Source organism: Sebastes fasciatus, chromosome 23 (assembly GCF_043250625.1).
Source record: "Sebastes fasciatus isolate fSebFas1 chromosome 23, fSebFas1.pri, whole genome shotgun sequence".
NCBI classification, from domain to species: domain Eukaryota; kingdom Metazoa; phylum Chordata; class Actinopteri; order Perciformes; family Sebastidae; genus Sebastes; species Sebastes fasciatus.
Window position 1 is genome coordinate 14,331,118 of NC_133817.1, and position 23,381 is coordinate 14,354,498.

Consider the following 23,381-nt stretch of genomic DNA (forward strand, 5'->3'; position numbering starts at 1 on the left):
ATACAGATGTGGAAAAGACAAAGGAAATGTATGCACACGCATGTGCATGCATTATTATGTCCCACACATTCCTCCTTCTATTCCTAGGCTTTATCTCCTCTCCAGATCAGCTGAGTTGTTTCCCTCTCTTGGGAATCTGCACTGCACATTTCAGGGTAATTACATTAGATTTGCTTAATCACTGCTTTTTGGCCTTTATCTGATAATGATGCAAAGATCAGAACAAAAGAGCGAAAAAGGAAGAAAAGAAATACACATCCGAGCCAAGGGCGAAAAGTATTCGGAGACTGTCTTTCTCTCTCTCTCTCTCTCTCTCTCTCTGCATTGACTATGCATTTTTCAGCACTTTCATTTTCCTGCCCAGCTCTCTGCAGCCTGCAGGCAAGTCTTGTGTGTCTATGATAGCGGCCCGAAATCTGATAAAAAGACTGTTAACCTAGTCCAGGTGGAGTAATGGAATTACGGACAGCCCTGTCTGGACCGAGACAGACAGTGGGAGGGATGGAGGGAGGGGAGAAAGAGGTGGGGTAATGGACTCCAGAGGGAGCAGCAGAAAGAGAAGAGAAGAGCTCAAATAACACCTTGCAACCTGGACCACCAAACCTATAAAATATACCCAAACTGTAACCAAAATAAAGTCAAGTACATCTGAATTTGTTACCTGTTTGTGGTCTCTGTTGATGTTGACGAGGTCGAATGAGAAGATGTGGTCCTCGGCTCCGACCAATAGTCTCCCTCGCTCCTCATCCAATAGGAAAGCGTCATAGCTCGAGCTGTTGGCCAGGCCGTTGAAGGTGACAAGGTTACTGGACTCTAACATCTCTGGAAGAGAAAGAGAAGAAAGAGTTGATGTTAGAGCTGCAACGATGAACCGATAAGTTGTCAACTATTAAATTAATCAGCAACTATTTTGATAATCGATTAATCAGTTTGACTCATGTTAATGTTAGTAAAAAAAGCTTCTTAAATGTGAATATTTTTGGGTTTGTGGACAAAACAAGACATTTGAGGACGTCTTCTTGGGCTTTGGGAAACACTGATTGACATTTTTCACCATTTTCAGACATTTTATAGACCAAACAACTAATCGAATAATTGAAAAAATAATCGACAATGAAAATAATGATTAGTTGCAATCGTTGTATTGGGCAAAGACTAAAAGATTGATAAAAGAACAGTTTGAAAAGGAGGAAACAAACTTTACATTCATACAGTACAAAACACCGCAAGTTAGTAAACTAAAATTGTGGACTAAATGGTGTAAAAAATACATTTGCAGCAAAAACATTTAGATTAAATATTGTATGAAAGCACCATTATTCAAACTTAAAGGTGCAGCGTGTAGGATCTGGCGTCATCTAGCGGCAAGGTTGCAGATTGCAACCAACTGAGACCTTATTGAACTTCTCCCGTGTGCCAAGCGTGTAAGAGAACTACGGTGGCCGACACGAACACGTGAAAATGTGAATGGTCCTATATCTAGAGCCAGTGTTTGGTTTGTCCGTTCTGGGCTACTGTAGAAACACGGCGGCCAGCTCTGTGAAGAGGACCCGCTCCCTATGTAGATATAAACGGCTCATTCTAAGGTAACGAAAACACAACTATTCATATTTTCAGATGATTATACATTAAGGAAAACATACGTATTAATATTATATTCCATTTCTGCCAATAGATCCCCCTAAATGCTTCACACACGTTTGATAATAGGCAATAGTATTTAATGTATTTGCATTGAAAAAGAATCAATATTGGATGATGTAAGAGTACAAAATTTGTGTTTGTCTTTGCTTCAACAAAAAAAATATTACTGCTTCCCCAAATCAAGATTGTATGAAATCAGAAACTTTTTTTTCATGTTTCCTTAATTGCTTTTTCCACACACACATTTGCACACACTTACATATTACAGACACTCGTCAGTCAGGTATAGCGTGAGACACTTGAAGTGAACACAGCATGCCCCAATCAGGGACACGGTTCAGACTGTTCAGCCGTGTGATTGGTTGAATAATTCATCTGGCGTCAGGGCCGGGTGGAGACACTGTGTGTAAGTAAGTAAGTATGTGGGTGTGTGTGTGGCATGTAGCTGTAAATGGGTTATTATGTAAATCAACAATGGAGAGTGTGTGACTGCACATTGTTCCATTCAGGTGTGCAAAGTCTTAAAGTATATACTAACAATATGCAGCCAAGCTTAATGGAAACACTTAAGGCCGAAGTCAAGCCAGACCTCTGACTGTCGGTTAACTTTTAACCACCAAAGATGAGCTCCATCAGCTCTGATATTACATTAACAAGGATCCACACTCCCATCCTGAGACCAAGTTAACCCCCTGATTGAATTATCAGTGTACCTCAATGTGCCACAGTGCAAGATACAGTTCATTTATATCCATATATCAGTTTGCATTAGCATAACCACATTTCAACACATAGGTGGTTATAGTATAACCAGTAAATGTTCAAGTGAATCCATGAAAGATGCAGAATATCTACAGTATCTCCCTTCAGTCTGTGTTAATAATAGATCTCAATAGGGCTGTGTATTGACAAGAATCTCGCGATACGATACATATCATGATACAGGGTTACGATTCAATACGTTATGATATATTGCGATATTTTAAATCAAATTTTAGAGAAGTATTAGGAGTAAACAAAACTTTTTTATGCAATCAGAACAGTGTGATCTGCATTTATCACAGTCCCTGTAACATCCAACATCATAGCACTACTTTTAGTGCATTCTGAGTCGACACGAATCTGCATGTAAACTATTAATTCAATATCTATAGTGTTTTTGAGAATCAATACAGTATCACAAAAATATAAATATCTGCAAATTATGCAGTTTGTCTATATCTGTGTTTATCTAATAAGATGCAGCTTTCAATCTGTTCATCTCAGAGTTTTCATTCACATATCTTGAGGTCAGAGGTCAAGGGACCCCTTTTGGCCATGCCAGTATTTCCTCCGAGAAAATTTAGCGTAACTTTGATGCGTTATTTAGCGTTCTTATTGACACGCTAACATGACATTTTAATGTTGGTACCAATGGATTCCTTAGGTTTTTTAGTTTCATATGATACCAGTATCTTCACTCTAGCTTCAAGACTGAGACCGCTACAACCTCTGAAAGACAGAATAGCAACCGGGCCCGCCGACGGGCCGTCAAATTGTTAAGAGGTTAATGGTTTCTATAATAAAAGATTGATACTTGACGTCCGGGTATCAATACAGTATTGCCACGCAAAGTATCGCGATACTATGCTGTATCGATTTTTCCCCCCACATCCCAGGCCTTAGACATAGCAACTAATTTCTCATTAAGTAATTGAAAAATAAGCTATGGATTAAACAATAATCACAATTATGCAACCACTAATTGAATGAAAATCACCACAATTCATATTACTATATATAAAGACACTTAATTAGTTACTTTTCTTCCCCTTCACATCATCTAATTACAACATATTTCTATTGAGTAGATCCATAGTTAACCAAATGCCTATAAAAACATCTATCTCTAATTATAATTAAGAGCAAAACAATAAGATCTATGGGATTTATCTAACTGAATAGCATCTCACACAATTAATGTCAATCAAGAGTGGCTCATTTATCTAAAATATGATAATAACAGTAACATTTGGTTTACAAATGGAACGAACAGAAATCAAATTAACCCCTTAACCATCTGCCTCTGGTTGGATACACAACATGTGCTTTATATTTTCACCACAGGTACAGTCTTCTAAAACATCAGCCTCACTATCACACTACATCATCCATCATCATCAGTGTCAACATATAGCGAGGACACACGCAGGCACAGTATAGAAACCAGCACACACATGCACACAAACACGTATACATACAGTACTGTATATATATATATATATATATATATATATATATATACATATATATATATGTATATATATGTATATATATATATATATAAACACACACATGCACACACAGGCCGGTGGATTGTGATCTCCCTGCTCTCCCCACAAAGCTCTGATTGACGGGCTGCTATAGGAGCCATCTGCGCCCACTCACACTGTGTAAGATCTTGGACATCTGTGTCTACATAAAAGAAGGGATTGATGGAAGGGGAGACGGAGGAAGTGGTGTATGTGTGTGTCGAGTACCAGTGGGGTGGATGGGGGGACCGTGAGAGGGAGTGGTCGTCACCTAATAAAGACGGTTGCAGCTCATCTGCGTCAGTTGGATTTCGGTTGGAGGCTGAGGAAACGGAGTGGGTGGGTGTGGGCATGAATGGAGGTCTGTGGATGTGTGTGAATTTGTAGCGTGCCACAGATGGGTTGAGCGTATGTGTGTGGGTTTCAGTGTGTGTGTGTGTGTGTGTGTGTGTGTAGGTATATTTTTTTTCTACACTGGCCACCAACATCCCGGCATTGACATTTTTATACACACTTCTGCTACCACGATACTCAAATTACGATGACAAGACATTAAAATGTGGAAGATAAGAAGTGTCGTCAGAGCCGTTTCGTTATGAGGTTATGAGCCAATCAGATATATAACCTCTTATTCTCAGTTTAGCAATCAGACATGAAATCGCAGGGTCAGGAAATGAGTTGGAGGAGACGCCAGAGGAGGTCCTCTTATGTTTCAACTATGAAGTGAAAGGAAAAAGATGTGGCGGACAGCCAAGGTAGGCACAAAAGTGGGAATGTATTGGAAAAATAACTAGTTTTAGGATACAAAAAATGGAAGAAAATAACGGCAGATCATCAGCAAATGAACAAACCAGAGGACAAATAACAATTCTTCTTTTCTTAACTCCTCTTCGCCGCTATCTTGGCTCGATATGTGACAACCCGTATCATCTGAAGGCTGGAGCTGAACCCAGGAGCCGGGCGGGAATGTGCTGCAAAGAAACGGTCCGTCACGAAAGGTTTCCCCCAGATGGGCCAAAGAAGAAAAAATACACACTTGCATATTTCAACACGTGGCGATCTCTGACAAAGACACGGTGGCCTCTGCACACGCAAACACAGAGAGGCTTTATCTGAGCTGGGATCTGCTGTGGTTTGGAGGAACTGGAGGAACTGGGCGTGAGCACCTAAAGGACCTCTAACCTAAACACAGTCACGCTCGTTTGGAAATGGGAGCACACGGGCAGATGCGGAGCGCGCAGCACGGCGGCTCATACAAAATACAGTAACCAAAGCAGAAGAAGAATAACACACACACACACACACAGGAGGCAAAACATTAATTTTAAAATGCATGTACACACCCTTAAAGTGACATGCATATATTAATATTGACCCAAATGTTTACACCGCATCAATTCTCCCTGAACACACACGCACGCACACATACTTCAGACTAAGTTTGTAATCCAATCAGGATTTCTGCTTGTGCAGCATGAACTGGTGGAACAGTGAGCGCACTCAGCAGCCTCCACCTCCAACACACTCCCTGGCTCTGGACCCCCCCCCCCAACACACACACATGGAAACACACCTCCTCTAATGTATGTGTGCCACACGCTCCCCTCACCACACACAGACTGCTTACACTATAGCCACTGGATACACATGGAAACTCATATACTTGTGTGTGTGTGCATATGCATTCCACTCACTTCACACACACATACACATGGCGACACACGCACTCGCACTTTCTCTTGTTACACGCATCCCTCTGTCTGCTCTTTCTCACTCACACATGCTGTCTTTTGCACGTTAAAGTATACGCCACACATCCAGGCAGAAACACCTGCATGCAAAAATATGGTGAAATCGTTGCCTTGGCTCAGTTTGTAGTTTAGTGTTAACATGTGGTTGAAAGATGGAAGTTTTAACATATGTTATATATGCTGATCTTCATATTAGGGCTGTCAATCGATTCAAATATTTAATTGTGATTAATCACAAATTAATCCCGTTTTTTATCTGTTCAAAATGTATCTTAAAGGGAGATTTGACAAGTAATTAATACTCTTATCAACATGGGAGTGGGCAAAAGTGATGCTTAATGCAAATGTATGCATATATTTATTATTGGAAATCAATTAATAACACAAAACAATGACAAATATTGTCCAGAAACCCTCACAGGTACTGCATTTAGCATAGAAAATATGCTCAAATCATAACATGGCAAACTCAAACCCAACAGGCAACAACAGCTGTCAGTGTGTCAGTGTGCTGACTTGACTATGACTTGCCCCAAACTGCATGTGATTATCATAAAGTGGGCATGTCTGTAAAGGGGAGACTCGTGGGTACCCATAAAACCCATTTTCATTCACATATCTTTAGGTCAGAGATCAAGGGACCCCTTTGAAAATGGCAATGCCAATTTTTCCTCGCCAAAATTCAACGTAACATTGGAGCGTTATTTAGCCTCCTTCCCGACAAGCTAGTATGACTCTTGGTACCAATGGATTCCTTCTAGTTTCTAGTTTCATATGATGCCAGTATCTTCACTCTCTTTTAAAATTGAGTCCACTACAACCTCTGGAAGATCGATATCGCAAGTTGTGTTAATGCGTTAAAGAAATTAGTGGCGTTAAAACAAATTTGCGTTAATGTGTTATTATGGCGTTAACTTTGACAGGCCTACTACATAAAATATATATGTATTACGTAGACTGAGGTTATGTGTCTTCATTTTCATATTCGCTCCATGCACAAACACACATCTATTCAAGGACACCCCTCGAAAACTGTGAAAACACAAGCAATTCATTCAAATAAATTATCATTTGTCATACTCCATTATGGAAAATAACCTGGCTCTTGTCTTAAAAAGCTCCGGGGGATAAAAAAAAAAAAAAGAGCTACATTCAAAATTCAAGTGCAATTGTCTGTGGAGTACTCTTCACTCCCCCATTCTCCAAACAGGCAGGCGCTTTGGACGCCTACATGCCACGCAATAGCGGAATAATGAAAAACGGCATGAAAGAAAAAAGGCGACCGGGCATTAAATGATGTTTATCTGAATGTGTGTACAGCGCCCGCTGTGTGAGAGTGACATTAAACATAAAAAGCCTGACGGAGGAAAACACTTGACTGAGATTCAACAGATGGGTAATATTCCATTAAACTAATGCAACGCTGTTCGAGTGTGTCTCTTGTGCATATATACAGCGAAGGCTCAACAAGAGGAGAATGGTTTTACTATAAGTGAAATCACATTTTATTTGTTCATTTCCTGTTCAGCTTTCTTTTCCTTTGGACCCAGTAGGTGTGTTTCTGTGGTTTGTTTGTGTCTTACTGTGTATTGCTAAAAAGCTACTCCCATTGACAGGCAGGGAGGGAAAAAAAAGACAGTTTGAAAAGAAAATGGCAGCTCAAAAGGGAACTGGCGCAGAGAATTACACATGTTTATCTTTCAAATACAAGGCTAGCTTCATAAAAAGCAAAGACACACAGGACTGTAATATCTCCTGCGGTTTGGTTTGGCTTTGGCACGCCAATCTCTCTGTCTTTCCCAACCCCTGCTTTTCTTTTTTCTCCCTGTGTGGCGCGGTGTGGGCGCTCTCCATAATGGCCTCGGCCACAAAACACAGGTGTCGGGGGGTTGGGGGGGGGGAAGAAAAAAAAACGCAGAGACATGGAAATTTGCTGAGAGCTTTGCTTAACAAAGTGTTCAAATATTATCCTAAGCTCAAGGATATCCACACATGCCTCCAAAGTTCACCTCCCCGCTCCCTCCCTTTCTCTCCTTTTTCTCTGAGCTCAGAAGCAGGTGTGGGCTGGTTTCCATAGCGACCGTGTGTATAACACAACTCATTCAGGTGCAGCCGAGTGACGGCTCTGACAGGAAATGTGCTACTTTACACGCGCGGTGTCGTGAACTCTACGATTAAGAGGAGCTTGCGTGTGTGTTTTTAATCCAAAAGGAACAGAGACTGTATGAGCATGAACTAAGTGTGCGTTGATTGATTATTCATCACAAGCAGCACTAAATATGTGAGAAGTTTGCTGTTGAAGCCATACTGTTATTACTTTTCTAGAAAAGAATGAGTTCTTTGATTGCAGTCCTGCAATAGAAAAACGTAATTTTCTATTTTGCAACCAAAGTGACTCATAGCCATAACTCATAGTCAAGTGCTGTATCTTATAAGACAGTTTAATACCATATTATGTCCCGTGAACGTGACTCAGAGTATGTCCAACCATAGGATGTGTATCAGAGGGATTAACAAGGGAAACGTGACCACGTCCCACGCCACAAGAATCTATATGAGTCGTCTAAGTATCTGTTGAATTTCACCATGCGGCACCATTCATCTCTCTCAAACCCAAACGCTAGAGTTCCTCGTCGCCGCACGACACGGAGGGAGAAAGACAGAGAGTGAACACACAGTATAGAGTGAAAGCAGAGAAAGCAACATAATGACTGATACAGTGGAGACAAGGATAATGACAGCAAACTAAGGCAGAAACATGAGCGCAGAATATATAAAAAAAATGCAACAAAAGCGGTTGAATATGGAACCATTTCATTAGTGTGTGTCTCCTCCTGTCATTGGACGGCTGGACCGCAGAGAGCGGTTTTTCCACCAGCGCCGCGACCACAGACGGCTAGAGGCCTGGCCATGCCTGCCGCAGAAAGCCCACTCACACACCACTAAATGCTCACTGTATAACCAGGCTGCTCAGCCTCTCTGGTTCCCATTACTTTTAAGGGAAAACACACACTCGCCAATACACACATTTGTATGCAAATACAGTCATCGACACAGGCGAAATGTGCCGTGTGTATCCACGCACGCAAATATCACTCCTCTGCAAAGCTGTGCAGAGAGAGGAGGGGGGTTTGGTTGGTGCTATTGTGAGGCAGCTTGATGGATGGACTTCGAGAGGAACCGGGCTGTGGTTAGCGTGGTCATGTCTGGAGCCACTGCCTGTTAGTGCAGCCTGTCAGCTGTACCGTGTAGCTGGAATGTCAACGCTGCCATTTTATTAGAAATTAATGAGGCAAGGCTACAGATCTGAATGTGTCCCGGGCAAAACTGTGACAGCAAAACACGTTGTTGATGCGACGAGAGACACAAATCCACAGATTGCACATTTCAGCTGTGCACGCCATTATTTGAGGTGTAACAAAATGAGGTCTGGTGTGTAATAAACGAGTGTGTGTGCAGTGTCTGCATTTTTTCGTGCACTGGAAAAATGATAAGCGACCAAATCCCAAATTCTAAAATTATACAAAGTCAGGATTTATGTTTGTGATTTCCCAATGTGGTAATTATGGTCTGAGTCTGGTATTTATGACAGCGAGAAAGAAGTCCAAGGGAAAGAAGAAAAAAAACATAATTACTCCACATTGAGATTTAAAGGGACTAGTATTTTGAGTTGACTTTAAATTGTTGATATTAAAACAATGTGAATGGCTATAATACTACAGTATAATGATGCCTTCAAATGGGGTCGTGTTTACCGTGTTCGCAAGAAGAGTCCATATGAAGTGGAAAGTTTTCTGAAAGCTTCGAGTTCACGAGTTGTGACGAGTTTGTTGACGTTGTCAGAAATGGCGGAGGCCTTGGAAGTTAATTTTTCGGTACATAATAAGTGAATATATTGTCATTTTAGTCGTGTATTGTAATTCTTCGTAATTGTATAATATGTCTGAGGAAAATGTTGATATTCCCAACGGCCTCATCTTTCTCCTCTGTCATTATGCCTTTGCATTTACTGCATTATGTTACCCACTTGCTAGCTGTGGCTTATATATGCCGACAGTAACGTTAATATTGCCGTTGCTTAGCAGCGGTGTTTTCACGACTTAACCACTTGAACGCTGAGCATATTGTGTACACGACTTCCCATGTTGTAAACATCACAAGTTTCATTTGAACGCACCATAAATCAGGGCACATCCTTAGTACAGCAACATCCATCCTATATAACACACTATAATAATTTAATAAAGTTTCCCCTCTCTTCGCCCGTGCATCCGTCTGTTGTCCATCAGTCCTCCAGTCCGTCTTTCTGCAGAGATGTCCCCCTCATTTGTAACACGACTCTGTTCAGATTGAACGGTGCGCCCCCTTTTCTCCATCTGACTGACGAGCCTTAGCAGGTGGCGGAACCCATTCATACCCGCGGTTCAGCAATCCGCACCACGCTGTAACCCAAGCCTACATCCCAAACACAGATGCAAAAAGGCGAAGGGTATTTTTCCTGCGTGCACGTCCCCCCCACCCCCCACCTACAACGCTTATGTACACACAGACGAAAATGTACACTGAACACACACAATCGCTGTGCGAACGCTCATTAATCTTTCAGCGAACGCGCGCTGCACTGCACTGAACTGAACTGACGCTACCTCCTATTGTGGCCTGGATTGTTTTTGATAATCATTTCGGTTTAAATAAGATTTCCTAAAAGAAAATAGCACTGTAATTAGAGGGGAAATTTATGAACGCTGGGGAAAGGCATGACATTCCTACACACACACAACAACTTGGAAAGCAAACAACAGACACATGCAATCAAAAAGGTCATAAAACTCGCAGATTACAACAGCCTACTCTGCAACACGATCGCTCCTCCCGCCTTCTCGTATTAGTTTAAATGAATTACATACATGTAATCTATGAAAACTCTCTCTGTATTAAAACTGCAACAAAAACAAGTGACACATTTTTCCGCAAGTTGATGAAAGGCTTTTTTGTTTTGCAAGCACATTGTGTCATTGCACAATTATCTGTGGGGGCAATGAGTGTCAACACTTACACACATTTAATTGCGCCGTCTTTCACCTCGAAAAGACTTGTGGTCAGGTGTGTGAGTCAGCGTGAGGAAATGTAGTATATTCGGATGTAACACGGGGGCATAGTTGAAAAGCAAAAGCCGCTGCAAAACATTGGTTTATGCTATTGGAATGTGGCTGTGTGGGAGCGAAAGATGAGGGCAGTTCAGGCGGTGTGTGAGTTGAAAAGAAGGATAGCCAAAAAGATATGTATCAACTCCGAGCTGCAATCAAAGAGACAGGAAAAGGAGAAAAACACACACAGAGACACACACACACACACATACAGTCGACTTGAAGATTGTACTTAGGGTCTGCGGTGTTGTGGTTCCTCGAGGAGCGACCGAGCCGCAGGAGAAGGGAGGAGGAGGAGGGTGAGGGGGTAGGAAGAAAAGAACGATGAGAAAGAAAGAGAGAGAGGCAGACATCTCCAAAGTTGGCGCGCTGGGCGAACACCTTATAATTATCTACATCCGCTCTGTCAGCCCCGGCCCGCAGAACGGACAAGAGAGAAAGCAAAAGAGAGAGATTCTCATTCAAAAAGAATGATCCGACTGATGAACCAACACACATGCAAACACCCACAAACAGTCCATATTTTTATAGGCAGGCACGCCCACACACAAACACACACGCTCACACAGACGGGCTTATTATGGGGCTCAGTCCAGACTGCGTTGAGTGCGGTTCCACACCAAGTGTCTATTTTGAAGGGTTGTAAGCCAATTCCAGATTTCCCCTGTCTCTTTCTCAGTCTCGCTCCGTCTTTTCCTCCTCCTAGTTCCGCCCATCCAGCCAGCGTGGGGCGGCTGCGATGGCATTAAGAGGTCATACAGTAGGCTCCGTAATTACCCATGGCGAGGGTAATTATCAGGTTGTTTGACGAGGCCTTTTAAGCGTTAAAGTATCGCTCGCTGGCTCCCTTTTTTGAGATCACAATAGGGTCAAGTTTAGCAGTTTTGATGGATCTTCTCCCCACCATGGCACTGTGTTTGTATTCACTGTCTGCTGTAGGTGCATCGATTGACCTTTAGGGGTCAGTGTTCCTCCTGATGGCTACTTACAGTAAGGGAGGGTGCTGTGGATGGATTGTGTTCAGGAATGTGATTGTGTGCAGGTATGCATTGATCCAGGGGTCATTGTTTTATCCTTGCAATTCATTCTGTTTTGCAGAAGTGCAGCAGCAGCAGCACTGAATAGTCTCGGTTGTGCAACATTAAAGCACTACTATTTAGATGATGATTCCAATATGCACTTTGCGAGGCAATTCGAGGTTATGATGACTCACTTTTAAAGAGGACCTATTATGCTAATTTTTTCAGGGCATACTTGTATTTTAGGTTTCTACTAGAACATGTTTACATGTTTTAATGTTTAAAAAACGCTTTATTTTTCTCATACCGGCTGTGCTGCAGCACCTCTTTTCACCCTCTGTCTGAAATGCTTTGAGCTCATGGCCGCCCCCCCTCCTCCCAAAAAGCCCAGTCTGCTCTGATTGGTCAGCTGGCCCACTCTGTTGTGATTGGTCAACCGAGCAAAACTCTCCGGACTCCGCTCCAGCTCTGCTCTAATTAGCTTTGTTTGAGGGCGTGCTAAATTTGCCGCTAGGCAGGTATTATGCAAATGTGTTACTTGGTGACATCACCACGTTACATAGGAAAAAAGGTTGGACTTTGAGCGAGGGGTTTCAGGCAATTCAGGAGCAGTGTTGTTGTATGGGAGAGTAACTTTGGGCTTTGTAACTTTGCAGACCTTTTACATGCACAAACAATTATTTAGAACACAAAAAAGTAAAGGGGAAAAGCGAAGAAGCATAATAGGTCCTCTTTAATAAGAAATTGGGTTGCCATTTGTTTACTTTGAATATTACAACACAACATTGGTTTCTGTCAGTTGTTCGAACAAGTCAGCTTTTGTTGAAAACGATTTGCGAGAAATCTTTGACCAAGCACTCGTATTTTAACTTGGACTTGACTTTGACCTTTTGTCTTCCTGTCCTTGTGTTCAAGGCAAAGAAAGTATTCTAGTCTCAAGGAGAAGAGAAAATCATTAACTTCTTGTGATCATAGTTCTGTCCCTGTGAAGCCAGATCCTTTTAGCTGAGCGATGTCTAACTGACCCCACTGGGAAATCATTTACTCCGCACTTGCTGTGCCAGCCGTCCCATGAGAGGTAATTTTATCTACCTGCCTCCATTTCTCAGCCGTTTCTACCCCTCAAACTGCTCACTCTGCAGTCGTTCGCCTGTCCTTTCCAGCAGACGACTATCAGTCCCCGGAGGCGTGTCATCAGCACTCATTTGAGGATGATTTCATGGGACTCTGCTCACATGCTCGGTGTTCGTGCCCAAATCACAGGCTTGTTCTTGTGACTGTCCTACTACTACTAGGCCCCAGTCTCTCTTTCCCTCCCTGCTCTTGTGATCGTCCCATTCAAGTACTCATCGGCATACTCTTTTGCTCGGCGCTCGTTTGACTGTCCTTCCCAGGAGGATTCCTCCTTGTCGTTTATTTGACTTAATTACTATGCCGGCTTCGTGGAGGGAGAGGGGATGAGTGACACTTCACTTAACGACCAGCCTCCCTTCCTTCTGCGTCGTCTGCTGTATGTCTGCCAGCTTTTCCTTCATTAAAAGCAAATCTCCTCCCCTCCGCCGTCACACCAACCACCCCCCCACCACCACCACCATGCATCCATCCCTCTCTTCCTCCCACCACCCGCCACAGTGTGGGTGTTAACCGAGAATTGTCCCCTGACAGGCATCAAGAGAGCGATCAAACACCTGTGGGCCCGAGACACAAGCGCAGAAACACAAAAGCCTCGTTTCCGCTGCATGGTGCGACACAGCTCGACTTGGTTGGAACCGTTCTTTTTGGTTTACGATTGGCAAAAGTCGTGGAAAGTACCTGGTACTTTTTTTGGTTCCACCTCGGTCAAGGTTCTAAGCACGCTGAGCCGATACTAAAAGGTGGAGTTAAAACACTGGAGACCACTGATTGGTCAGAGAGAATCGGCACTACCTCCGTTTTTAAAGGGTGGGTCCATCATATATTTTTTTTGTTTTTTATTGGAGATTTTTACGTCATTCTGTAGCTTCCCAGTGGTGTTCCTTACATTCAAATTTGTATCAAAGCACGCAGTGTCAAAATGCTATTTTCCCTTTTAAAAACGTTTTCCCACGTGACCTGACGTTGCTTTCTGCATGATGACGTTGCTACATGTACAGTATATATACATCCTTACAGTCAGTGTATTAACGTTACATACAGTAACTTAGACGCCGATCGGCATGCTCCCAGTTTGGAGAAGCAGACAGGAGTACCGGCACTGAAGCTAAGCAATGAACTGCTGTGTGGACGCCGCGTTAGTTCGGATCTGAAAGTTACACAATAATGCAAACGAACTAACCGATCGATGCAGCGGTAGACCAGCAACTCCAGTGTTCTGCAATGTAAAATAAATGTTTTTATGAATGGAGTCCGGTCTGGTGAAGACAGCGATATAACGGCTTCAGTTCCCCGTCGTAAAGGGCTGTCCTATGGCGAGGTAGAGCAGTGAAAATATTCTAAATATAGCATACACTTAGACTGATATTGATCTCTTCAATGCCACCAGACCACATTCACAAAAGCATTAATTTTACCTCGCAGGACACGTGAATATACATACAAACCCACTTCAAACCAACCCTTTCAGTTATTTCCAAACTAAGCAAAGCTGCCTCTGACTCAGCTAGTACTAGCGTTCACAATATATTTAGAACCTTATTGATTAGCTTCGATTGGCTTACTTTGGTAACCTAAGTCATTGCTTTTTGCAACGGCTGAATTGGCGTTTCCATTTGAAAAAAAGCTGAAAAGAACTCAGATGGACCCGACCTTTAAATAGCCAAGCTACCATCAATAGCGACCGCAATTTGTTTTCCACTCAGCTCTACTTTAAAAAAAATTGCAGCCTGCATAACAACTCCGTGGTCAATTGACAAAGTGCAGATATTCCTCTGTACGGTTGCCGGTGAATGGATCCAGCGAGCGCTGGAAAGAGGGAGCAAAAGTCCTGTCGAAAATCATGTCACGGCAGTTTCATGCGGTGGCGCAATGATAATCAGCTAAGATTACCGTCGCCGCCTACATTGACTTGGTTTAAGACCTGCAGTGGAAAACGATATTGAGAATAGCACCTGGTACAAAAAGTGAGTCGAGTCGAGCCGAAGCAGTCAGTGGAATTGAGGCAAAAGAATTGACACAACAGCAGAAGCCAACAGCAGTTTGCAATCGCACGTAATTACCGAAACGCCGATTCAACAGCACAATAAAAGATACCGATTTGTAAGCTCATGCATACAGTATGCGCACGGGCACACGCACAAAAGCCAGGTGTCTAATTATATGGGCGCATGCCAGACCTGACACATTTTTGCCTCGCTAAAACACACACAAAGTCACACACCGAGACACCACTTACAGTCTATGGGGAGGGAATCACAGGAGAGGGTGTTGAGTCCTCACACCAAGACGTGGCAAGAACATTCACACACACACACACACACACACACAAATGCACATAAACAACCAGGCTTTGATGTACTTTTTAGCAAAAAAAAAATAATTGTCCATCCACTAAAGTGCATCTATCATGACAGGCTAGTCTTTCCCTGCAGACCTGACGATACGCATCCATCACTCGTACAGCGAGTCAATGCAGACTTTGATGCTCGATGACATATCTCTTGTCTAGTATTGTTGTCAGCAACATGTTCACTTGTCAGACTGAACAGTGAAGAGGATCACAAAAGGGGGGCAGGAGGGAACAATATTCAACATTCTTTAAACAGATGGCTGTGTAAAGATGGGATGACATTTTCCCATCAGGCCTAGAGGCTCCGTTTTCGTGTGAACTGACATGATGGAGCCCAGGGGATACAGCCTATGACTTGTAGCAGGTAAGTTCAACTATGATTCTTTCCAGATTTATTTCGTTCGCGTGGTAAACACACGTCATCACCTTTTTAAAAATGCCACACAATACTAAAATATAAAAGTCACATGCTTTTTATATTTAAGATTTAGAGCGCAGACAATCGCGATACACACTTGGAAGTTGAAAGGGTGATGAAGGGAAATATACTGTACGCAAATTACAACTTGCGCTCCGTCCAAAGAATAAAGCATGTCATATAGCAGGCCTCTAAACATAAGTTATACCAAACGTCTCGGCTAAAGATAGAAAATGAATTAGAGTGATAAACATCGCATTCACCAGTCATTTCATGACTGAGATTTTCCCCTCAACGTAGATTGAAATGATCTGAGGAACCAAAGCTTTTTGGGTGACAGTCAAGGAGATGCTTGCTAAACAAGGGGCAAATCAGCACGTTCATAAATTTTCAGAATGCTTTTATGAGAGAAGCGGGACTAAAATAAAGAATCGAGAGACCACACTCCCGAGCCATATACTTTCGGTCATGTTTTAGGACAAAGAACCACAATGGCCTCCCTCACTGACATTAAAAAGCAAAAAAACCCTTCCACAAAATATGCCAAAAATGTTGCCAGTTATTTCTAGCTGAGATGAAAAGTCTGCTATTACAAAGAGCCTGATTTAGTGTGGGGTGTGAGAGAGGAGACGAGACAGAGAGAGAGAGAGAGAGAGAGGGAGGAGGAGGAGGAGAGGAAGAACCGGCGCTGCGCAGTCTCCCCTCAAAATAACACAGAAGGAGAGAGAATAACATGTTTGCTGTATACGTCAAAAACTTACACGTGCACGATATAAAAAGACACGAAACTCCCTCTCGTCCTCTCTCTCGAGTACAGTCTACTGCACGTATTAATTTAATGCACACACGTTAAATCATGCAAATATAGTTTTCCATTTAACTCTGCAACTGTTGGATCCATTTAGGAGAAGAAGTCGAGGGGAAACCTGCACGGCCCCTTAAAGAAAAGGCTCTGTGTCATGACCGAAAGCAGAGTTTTTTGGGACAGAAGCCATTAAAACAGAGGCTCCGCTTGCCTGTTCGGAGCACTTAACAGGGGCTGTACAGTGCTATAGCAGAAAGGGGACAGCACGAGGGGAAAATTGGTACAGGGGCCAATATATACATTTAACTCCAGGCCCTTCTTCCTCAGCATATGGAACCAATCTGACTTATTTGTAAGAAGAATAGTGATTTCTGGGAGCAAGCAGAGCAGGGTGAGAAGGAAAAGGAGTGAGTTAATGGGAGAGAGTTAGATGCTGACCAAGAGGGAGAAAAAGAGTGAATGAGAGAGACACATAAATAGATTCACAGAAATAGAAGGGATACTCAACATAAGAAAAAGAATGGATGAAAGGAAAAAAGCATGAAAGAGCACCCTACAGGCAAGAGAAATAAGACTGCGTTAAAAGCACCAAGCAACCACCCCATATATCCTGGAGACAACGGGAGAATGGCTCTTACCCTTGTATGACAGCTTTAGCCTGGGTACGTTGTGCTTGGGCTCAACACCTCTTCCCAGCTGCACCGCCCCGCACAGCAGCAGCACTACAATCCCAAACAGGTAATCCATGGTGCTGGAGCGCTGCTGGCTGGCCTCCAGACCAGACCAGGGGGCACTCGCGCCCCACGACCAGTGCCCAGAGATGAGCGTCTCCCGCTGGGGTACCGCCGGAGCCTGGAGGGGTCCCTGAAAGTGGAGGTTCCAGGGAGGGAGTGAAAAAAAAATCCTGGTTGGTGCTCCACCAGCTCCGAGAGCAGACTGTATAGGGGGGACTTGTGTAGTGTGAAGTGGGTGGAGGTGGAGGTGGAGGGGTGCCGCTCACATGGCTCTCTGTGTGGAAGTCCAGGCTATATAGTCCCCTTGGCTTTATCTGTTCTCCCCTCCAGGTGAAGGCTCTTTTGGCGTGAGATGAGAGGTAGAGCCTGCGTAAAGGTAAAAAATCAGATCACTTATCCACAATAGTGAGGCTATCCTTTTTTTCCTGGAGAATTTATCTCTTCTCTGGCTTCTTCTCTTTGAGCAGACACTCACAGCAAAACCTCTAATCCTTGTGTGCGGCTCCACCAGACTGCCAGAGAGAGGGAGAGACACAGAGAGAGAGAGAGAGAGAGAGAGAGCTACACCATCCAGGGAAGAGAGGGGAGGGGAGGGAGAGCAGCTGAGAGAGAGAGAGAAGAGGAGTGCTGGTGAGAGAGAGAGAGGGGGGCTGGATGACTGGAGAGCTACGATGAAACCAGTGTAATGGATAGGAAGTGTAGTGGGTGGTTATATAGTGATGTCTCTTCCGCACTTGTTTCTTTTTCTGTTAGTCATCATTTCTCCCATTTCCTTTATGCTAATATCTCTTACACCCCAAACTCTTGCTTGGAAAAAGGCTGGTTTTATTACCCCTGTGAGTTGATTTGCAGGTCACCTGTATGTCCTGAGGCAAAAAGTCAGACAAAAGATTGACAGGCTGAACTAATAGCTCGCAATAAATCTCACTTAATAAAAGCAGCGTTTCAACCTCATGGAGATCTGTACGCATCTTTTGTCTTTTGTCCTTAAAGTTGAATTTTTTTACGGTAATAATGCATAAAGTGTTAGTTTTTGAGGTGGACAAAGCACACTCTTGACCTTGGAAATAATAATTGATCAACAATACGTCACCATAAAGTCCAAATAGTAGCTGTTCTGGACCGTATCACATAGTCTTCCTCAGTAGAGTTTGCCCAGTTGTACGGCTATCACGATATCAGATTTTCACGATTTACACGATTATTGTGGCCAAAAGAGTTCACGATGTTATCGTGATATCTATAGAAAATTAAAAAAACTAAAAAGGTATCAGTCAAATTCATCTTTAACTTTATTTGTTGTTCGTTTTTTCCCTTTTTTGGCAAATTAATTACACTGAAATTACGAGTGTAAGGAGGTGGTGAGACAGACTGTTACCATAACTGTATATAAAAATGATTTAAGAGGTGCTGGATTATTTACACAATATTATCATATGCTTATTATTAATCAATATTTCATTTTTAAATATCAGTTATTGTCAATACCGGTATATTGCAACACCCCTACCCAGTTGTCATGGAACTGTAGATGTTAAACTTTTGTTGAAACTTTTATTTATTTTTTTGAGCACTTTAAGAACCATGTTGGATTAAATTCTGACTTTAATACTGCATTATATAATGTACATTTCAAGAAATATTCTTATTTAATTCTTATTTATATTATTCCTGCATTTATATTTAAAACACTTAATAGATCCCACTTCTCAGCATTTTTTTAATATATACTGTTGTTATGTATTGAATGTATTTGATTGCACATTTTTGTACAAATTTCTTATTTGTATAATTTATTTAAATTTCTCTACATATATTGTAGCATTATGTACATAATTTACATGTTACATACTCCTTTATTTCTATTTTTCTTTTATTCTTTATGCTTTTATATATGAGCAACTGTAACGTCCCATTTTCATTAGTCAATAAAGTAGGTCTGATGATGTTGAGACTGATTTGTTAGCTCTTGTTGGAAGAAAACACTGCATTAGAGTGTAAGGGCACTGTTTTTTCACACTGTGTCTTTGTTTTTGTTTTTTACAGGAGGAGAATTTTGAAAGAATTTATATGTTAGAGCTTTTTCCCCATCTGAAACAACATTATAAGCTGCAGCTGGGTCATGATGTGTGATTATTTCATGAGGAAATAAATTATACAGAAAATATACCGTTTTAGCTCACTGAAGGTGAGAAAAAGGCCAATGAATGATCATCCTCTCCACATCATCTCTTTGAATGTTAAATGCATTGCGGATCATATTTATGACCGCTTTTTTTTTTCTTTGGGTTGAAAGTTGGGATTGAAGTGGGTTTGGGAGTTAGTAAGAAAAAGACTGGATGAAGAAAAACAGTCACAGTCCTGGGAAAAGTTGAGAGGAATAAATCAGGGACCGGCAAGACAGAACAAGAGTGTCTAATTTCTATAATAGCCATATCATGTACACTCCATTATAAGGAAGATAACTTAAAAAGTCTTTTCTTTTGAGCTCAGAATTTACATATTTTTCAGAGAGTTACGAGGAGTATCGTACATAAATTACAAGTCGCAATTTTCCCACAGAGAGTATAGCCTCAGAGTGTGTTTTTGACTTATCCAGATGAAATCTGCGGGTTGAGGGGGAACACATGCTGGTAGTTAACCTGTGTAGTCTGAGACGGATCCTGTATCTGGTTAAGTCATTCACATCAGCACACCACAGGGCAGGTCAACAACACCCCTTCCACCCCCCCATTCCCTCTTCTCAACCCCCGCTAGCCCCTGCAGGTGTTTGTGTGTGTGTGTGTGAGTGGGCACCTCCTGCTTCCTCTCAGAGGGTGACACAGCAGTGGTGAGGTGATAAAAGCTTTGATAAACAGCAGTGCTGATGTGTCGACTCACACACCTCAAGACACCAAAAGAAAACAACCTGAGGATTGGGCTGATACAGTGAGCGGAGTATACCCTCATAGTTCAGCACTCCCACCGCTGCTTTGAAACTATGGTTGCTGCATTGTAAAGCATATCTGATCTGGGATTTTGTGTGCTCTATAAAATTGCAGCGTAACTTTTTTCTAGACGGGGCTGTTGATGTCCAAAATCATTCATGTTACAAGACAAGTTGCATGTTGGACGTCTGTCTCCTTAAAGGAACGCCATCCTTAAAAGCTACTTCCAGATCATCAGAACTTATTTTTATTGCTTTGGCCATCATACTATTGGTAATAAATAACACTGTACCCTCCGAGATAACTGCTGAGATCTGGAAACATAACATCATTGCTAAAAAGTCTTAGCCAAAGGCATCTCGAGGAAAATGGTAAAATGATCATCCAAACCAGGGGTCTACAATCTTTTTTTTCCTCTGAGAGCTAATTTGACAAAATGAAAGTGGCCGAGAGCTACTCAAAGTACCAAGTTGTGCATCGCTAATGGCAGACATAATTTATGTCTTTCTTTTATGGTCCTTTAATAACGTTTCAGCCACAGCAGTCAGCGCCTCTATTAGAATCAGAAGGGCTTTTTGTGTTTCGTTAGGATGTATGCCATTAGACAAAGCCTCTGTTGCTGCGTTGGTCTTCTTCGTCAGTTTGGTAAACAGAGACTTTTAAGCGTTGTTTTCAGCTCCTTTACCTTCTCCGTTTGTAGACAGCTACCGGCTTTACAGGTTTACAAAATGACTTTTGTTATTCAATTTATGTATATATGCTTTGAAGCTTTAGCGAGCTACTTGTTGGAGACCCCTGATCCAAACTGTCCATAATAAATATCCATCACAGTTTATAGATCAATTTCCCAGTTTCAACTTTGACCTACTGTTCTTATCGTACAACACGATATCACGCCAAAGCGTGTAATAGACCCCCTGTCCACCAGAGGATAGCATGTAAGTGTACACGTGTGTATGAAAGTGCAGTACCAGCAGGGAGCATCAAATCCACTCACTTAGGTTTAGAAAAAACATCATGGTTGGGCTTAATATAAGTATGTAAACTAAGTAAAATACGTACGGAAACAACGTAACATAAGTACGGAAAATGTCATAAACGTCACTAAAAAACACGTCACAAACGTACGAACGTAAGTTACGAAACAAAACACCGGTCTCTTGGTTAAAAGTCCTGTGTTTGTTGGACCCATCCACTTCCCCTCCTGCCCATCATAAGCAGTCTTTCTCACTTTTTATTCCATGTCTCTAGCTCTGAGTGTAGCATATTTACATGGATGCATTTATATTGCATTCAGTACGGACTTCATGGACTAGAACGGCGTTCTTGTTGCATGCTTTTGCTTTGCGCATTATTACACCTTTTTGTGCGACTGGGCCGTACCATACTGTAGTTGTGGGAATCCGGTTTTCCCGTGTAATGAGGGATTATACTGACATTTCGGGTGCATTTTCTTCAGTTTACCTCCAAATAAAGTGGTCTAACTGCCATGTTTCAGACTTTTTTTGCCATGCCACCATGTTCCCAGATCTCAGCAATTGACTTAATGTGTACATTGTTGTCGTAACCAATAGAAACTGGCTAAATCTATGAAAATAAGACTCAAGGTGTACTATGCGGGGATTTTTCTTTAAGTCATGTTGACCATTTGTCTTGATGTGTGCCAACATGCATCCGTGTCCTCTATTGTGCATTCACTTCCACAACCATGGCGCCCACGTCCTCGTCTCTCATCGTGCCTTTAGTCCGAACAGCCTTTTTAGCTGTTTACCCCAAACAAAAAGATGTGTGGACAGACACTCTTCTCGCACTCAGCCTCTCTGCATCGACCTCTGCCTCTCTCCTCTGCCCCGATCAGCCACCGTCCTCTCATTCATCTGCATTAGCCAAACTAATGGCAGCCCGGCTACCTGCATCGATCTTCAGCGGGGGTGGAGTTGAGATGTGCTGGAACACGCCTTTATGGCTTGCCCTTTAGGGAGTGCAGCAACAGTGCGACCTATCCTTTGCCAATCTATTTGCGACACCCCTCCCCCCCGAGCGGCCCTGAGTAATGACGACTTAATAAATGGTGACACGCCGTTGGCGGCGGAATGAGATGCCCATTGACAAGGAGCTTCCAGAGGCTTTCAGCGCCTGCCGGTAAAAATAGAAGAGGACACGAGACACCCTGCTTATGAGGACACAGCGGATAGGGGATAGGCGTCAAACAGGTCTGTGTGTGCGTGGCGAGTGTCAATGTGCTGTTACTGATATGATGGTGTGTCTTCATCCGGTGGTATGGGAAGCGCTGTGTGTGTGTGTGTGTGTGTGTGTGTGTGTTTGAGAAAATGATTATGGTAACTTGACCCCTGATGTCTGTTTTACAGAGAACATCGGAAATGTCCCACCCTGTACACACACTGCCCTTCGACCTTTCCTCTTCTTTAGCACACGCCTACAGTGCAAGCCGTGCAATCTGCTCACATCCTAACCGACCCAATGTCCCTGAGGCCATTGCCAATACCACAGAATAACTAATTGCTGTTTCGATAAATGAAAGGTTCAAGGTACGAACAGCCATCATTTCCCTTATGCCGTAGGAGTATTCACTTCCTGTTCGACACTACCTCCTACTCCATGTTGCGGGAGGTCACACTAAGGAAGGAAACTCCTTACTCAGCAAATGACCAGGAAACACGGAAGAGGAAAAGGTGGGAGATAGTCAGGAAAGAAGGGCGGAGGGACAGAGGAAGAACAGTAGCAAAGTAGTGGGTGTTATGACAGAGCAGCATTTACGTTTGTGAGGTGGTGAACTGCTTATTTAACAGGCTAAGGAAAAAGGGATGACAGTGAGGTTTTTGTGTGTGTGTGTGTGTGTGTGTGCATTAGGGCTGTCAAAGTTAACATGATAATAACGCGTTAACGCAAATTTGTTTTAACGCCACTAATTTCTTTAACGCAATCAATCTTTCAGAGGTTGCAGCGGGCTCAGTTTTAGAGTGAAGATACTGGCATCATATGAAACTAGAAAACCTAAAAAATCCATTGGTACCAATCATGTCATACTTGCTGGTCGCAACAGAGGTTAAATAACGCTCCAAACTTGCGCTAAATTGTGGCAAGGAAAAACTGTCATGGTACATTTTCAAAGGGGTCCCTTGACCTCTGACCTCAAGATA

The 23,381-nt window shown here is 42.6% G+C and overlaps 1 protein-coding gene across 1 annotated transcript in view; it reads right to left on the minus strand.

The window, feature by feature from the left end:
- The window catches only part of sema3aa (sema domain, immunoglobulin domain (Ig), short basic domain, secreted, (semaphorin) 3Aa), a 40,227-nt gene extending 22,252 nt beyond the window's left edge, over nt 1-17,975 (minus strand). Inside the window, exons 1-2 of the mRNA XM_074626098.1 lie at nt 17,198-17,975; nt 662-822 (exon numbers count right to left, since the gene is read on the minus strand). Coding sequence (XP_074482199.1) covers nt 662-822; nt 17,198-17,306 — 270 coding nt within the window. The 5' untranslated portion in view covers nt 17,307-17,975. The remainder of the gene's footprint in view (nt 1-661; nt 823-17,197) is intronic.
- Between the last annotated feature and the right edge of the window lie 5,406 nt (nt 17,976-23,381).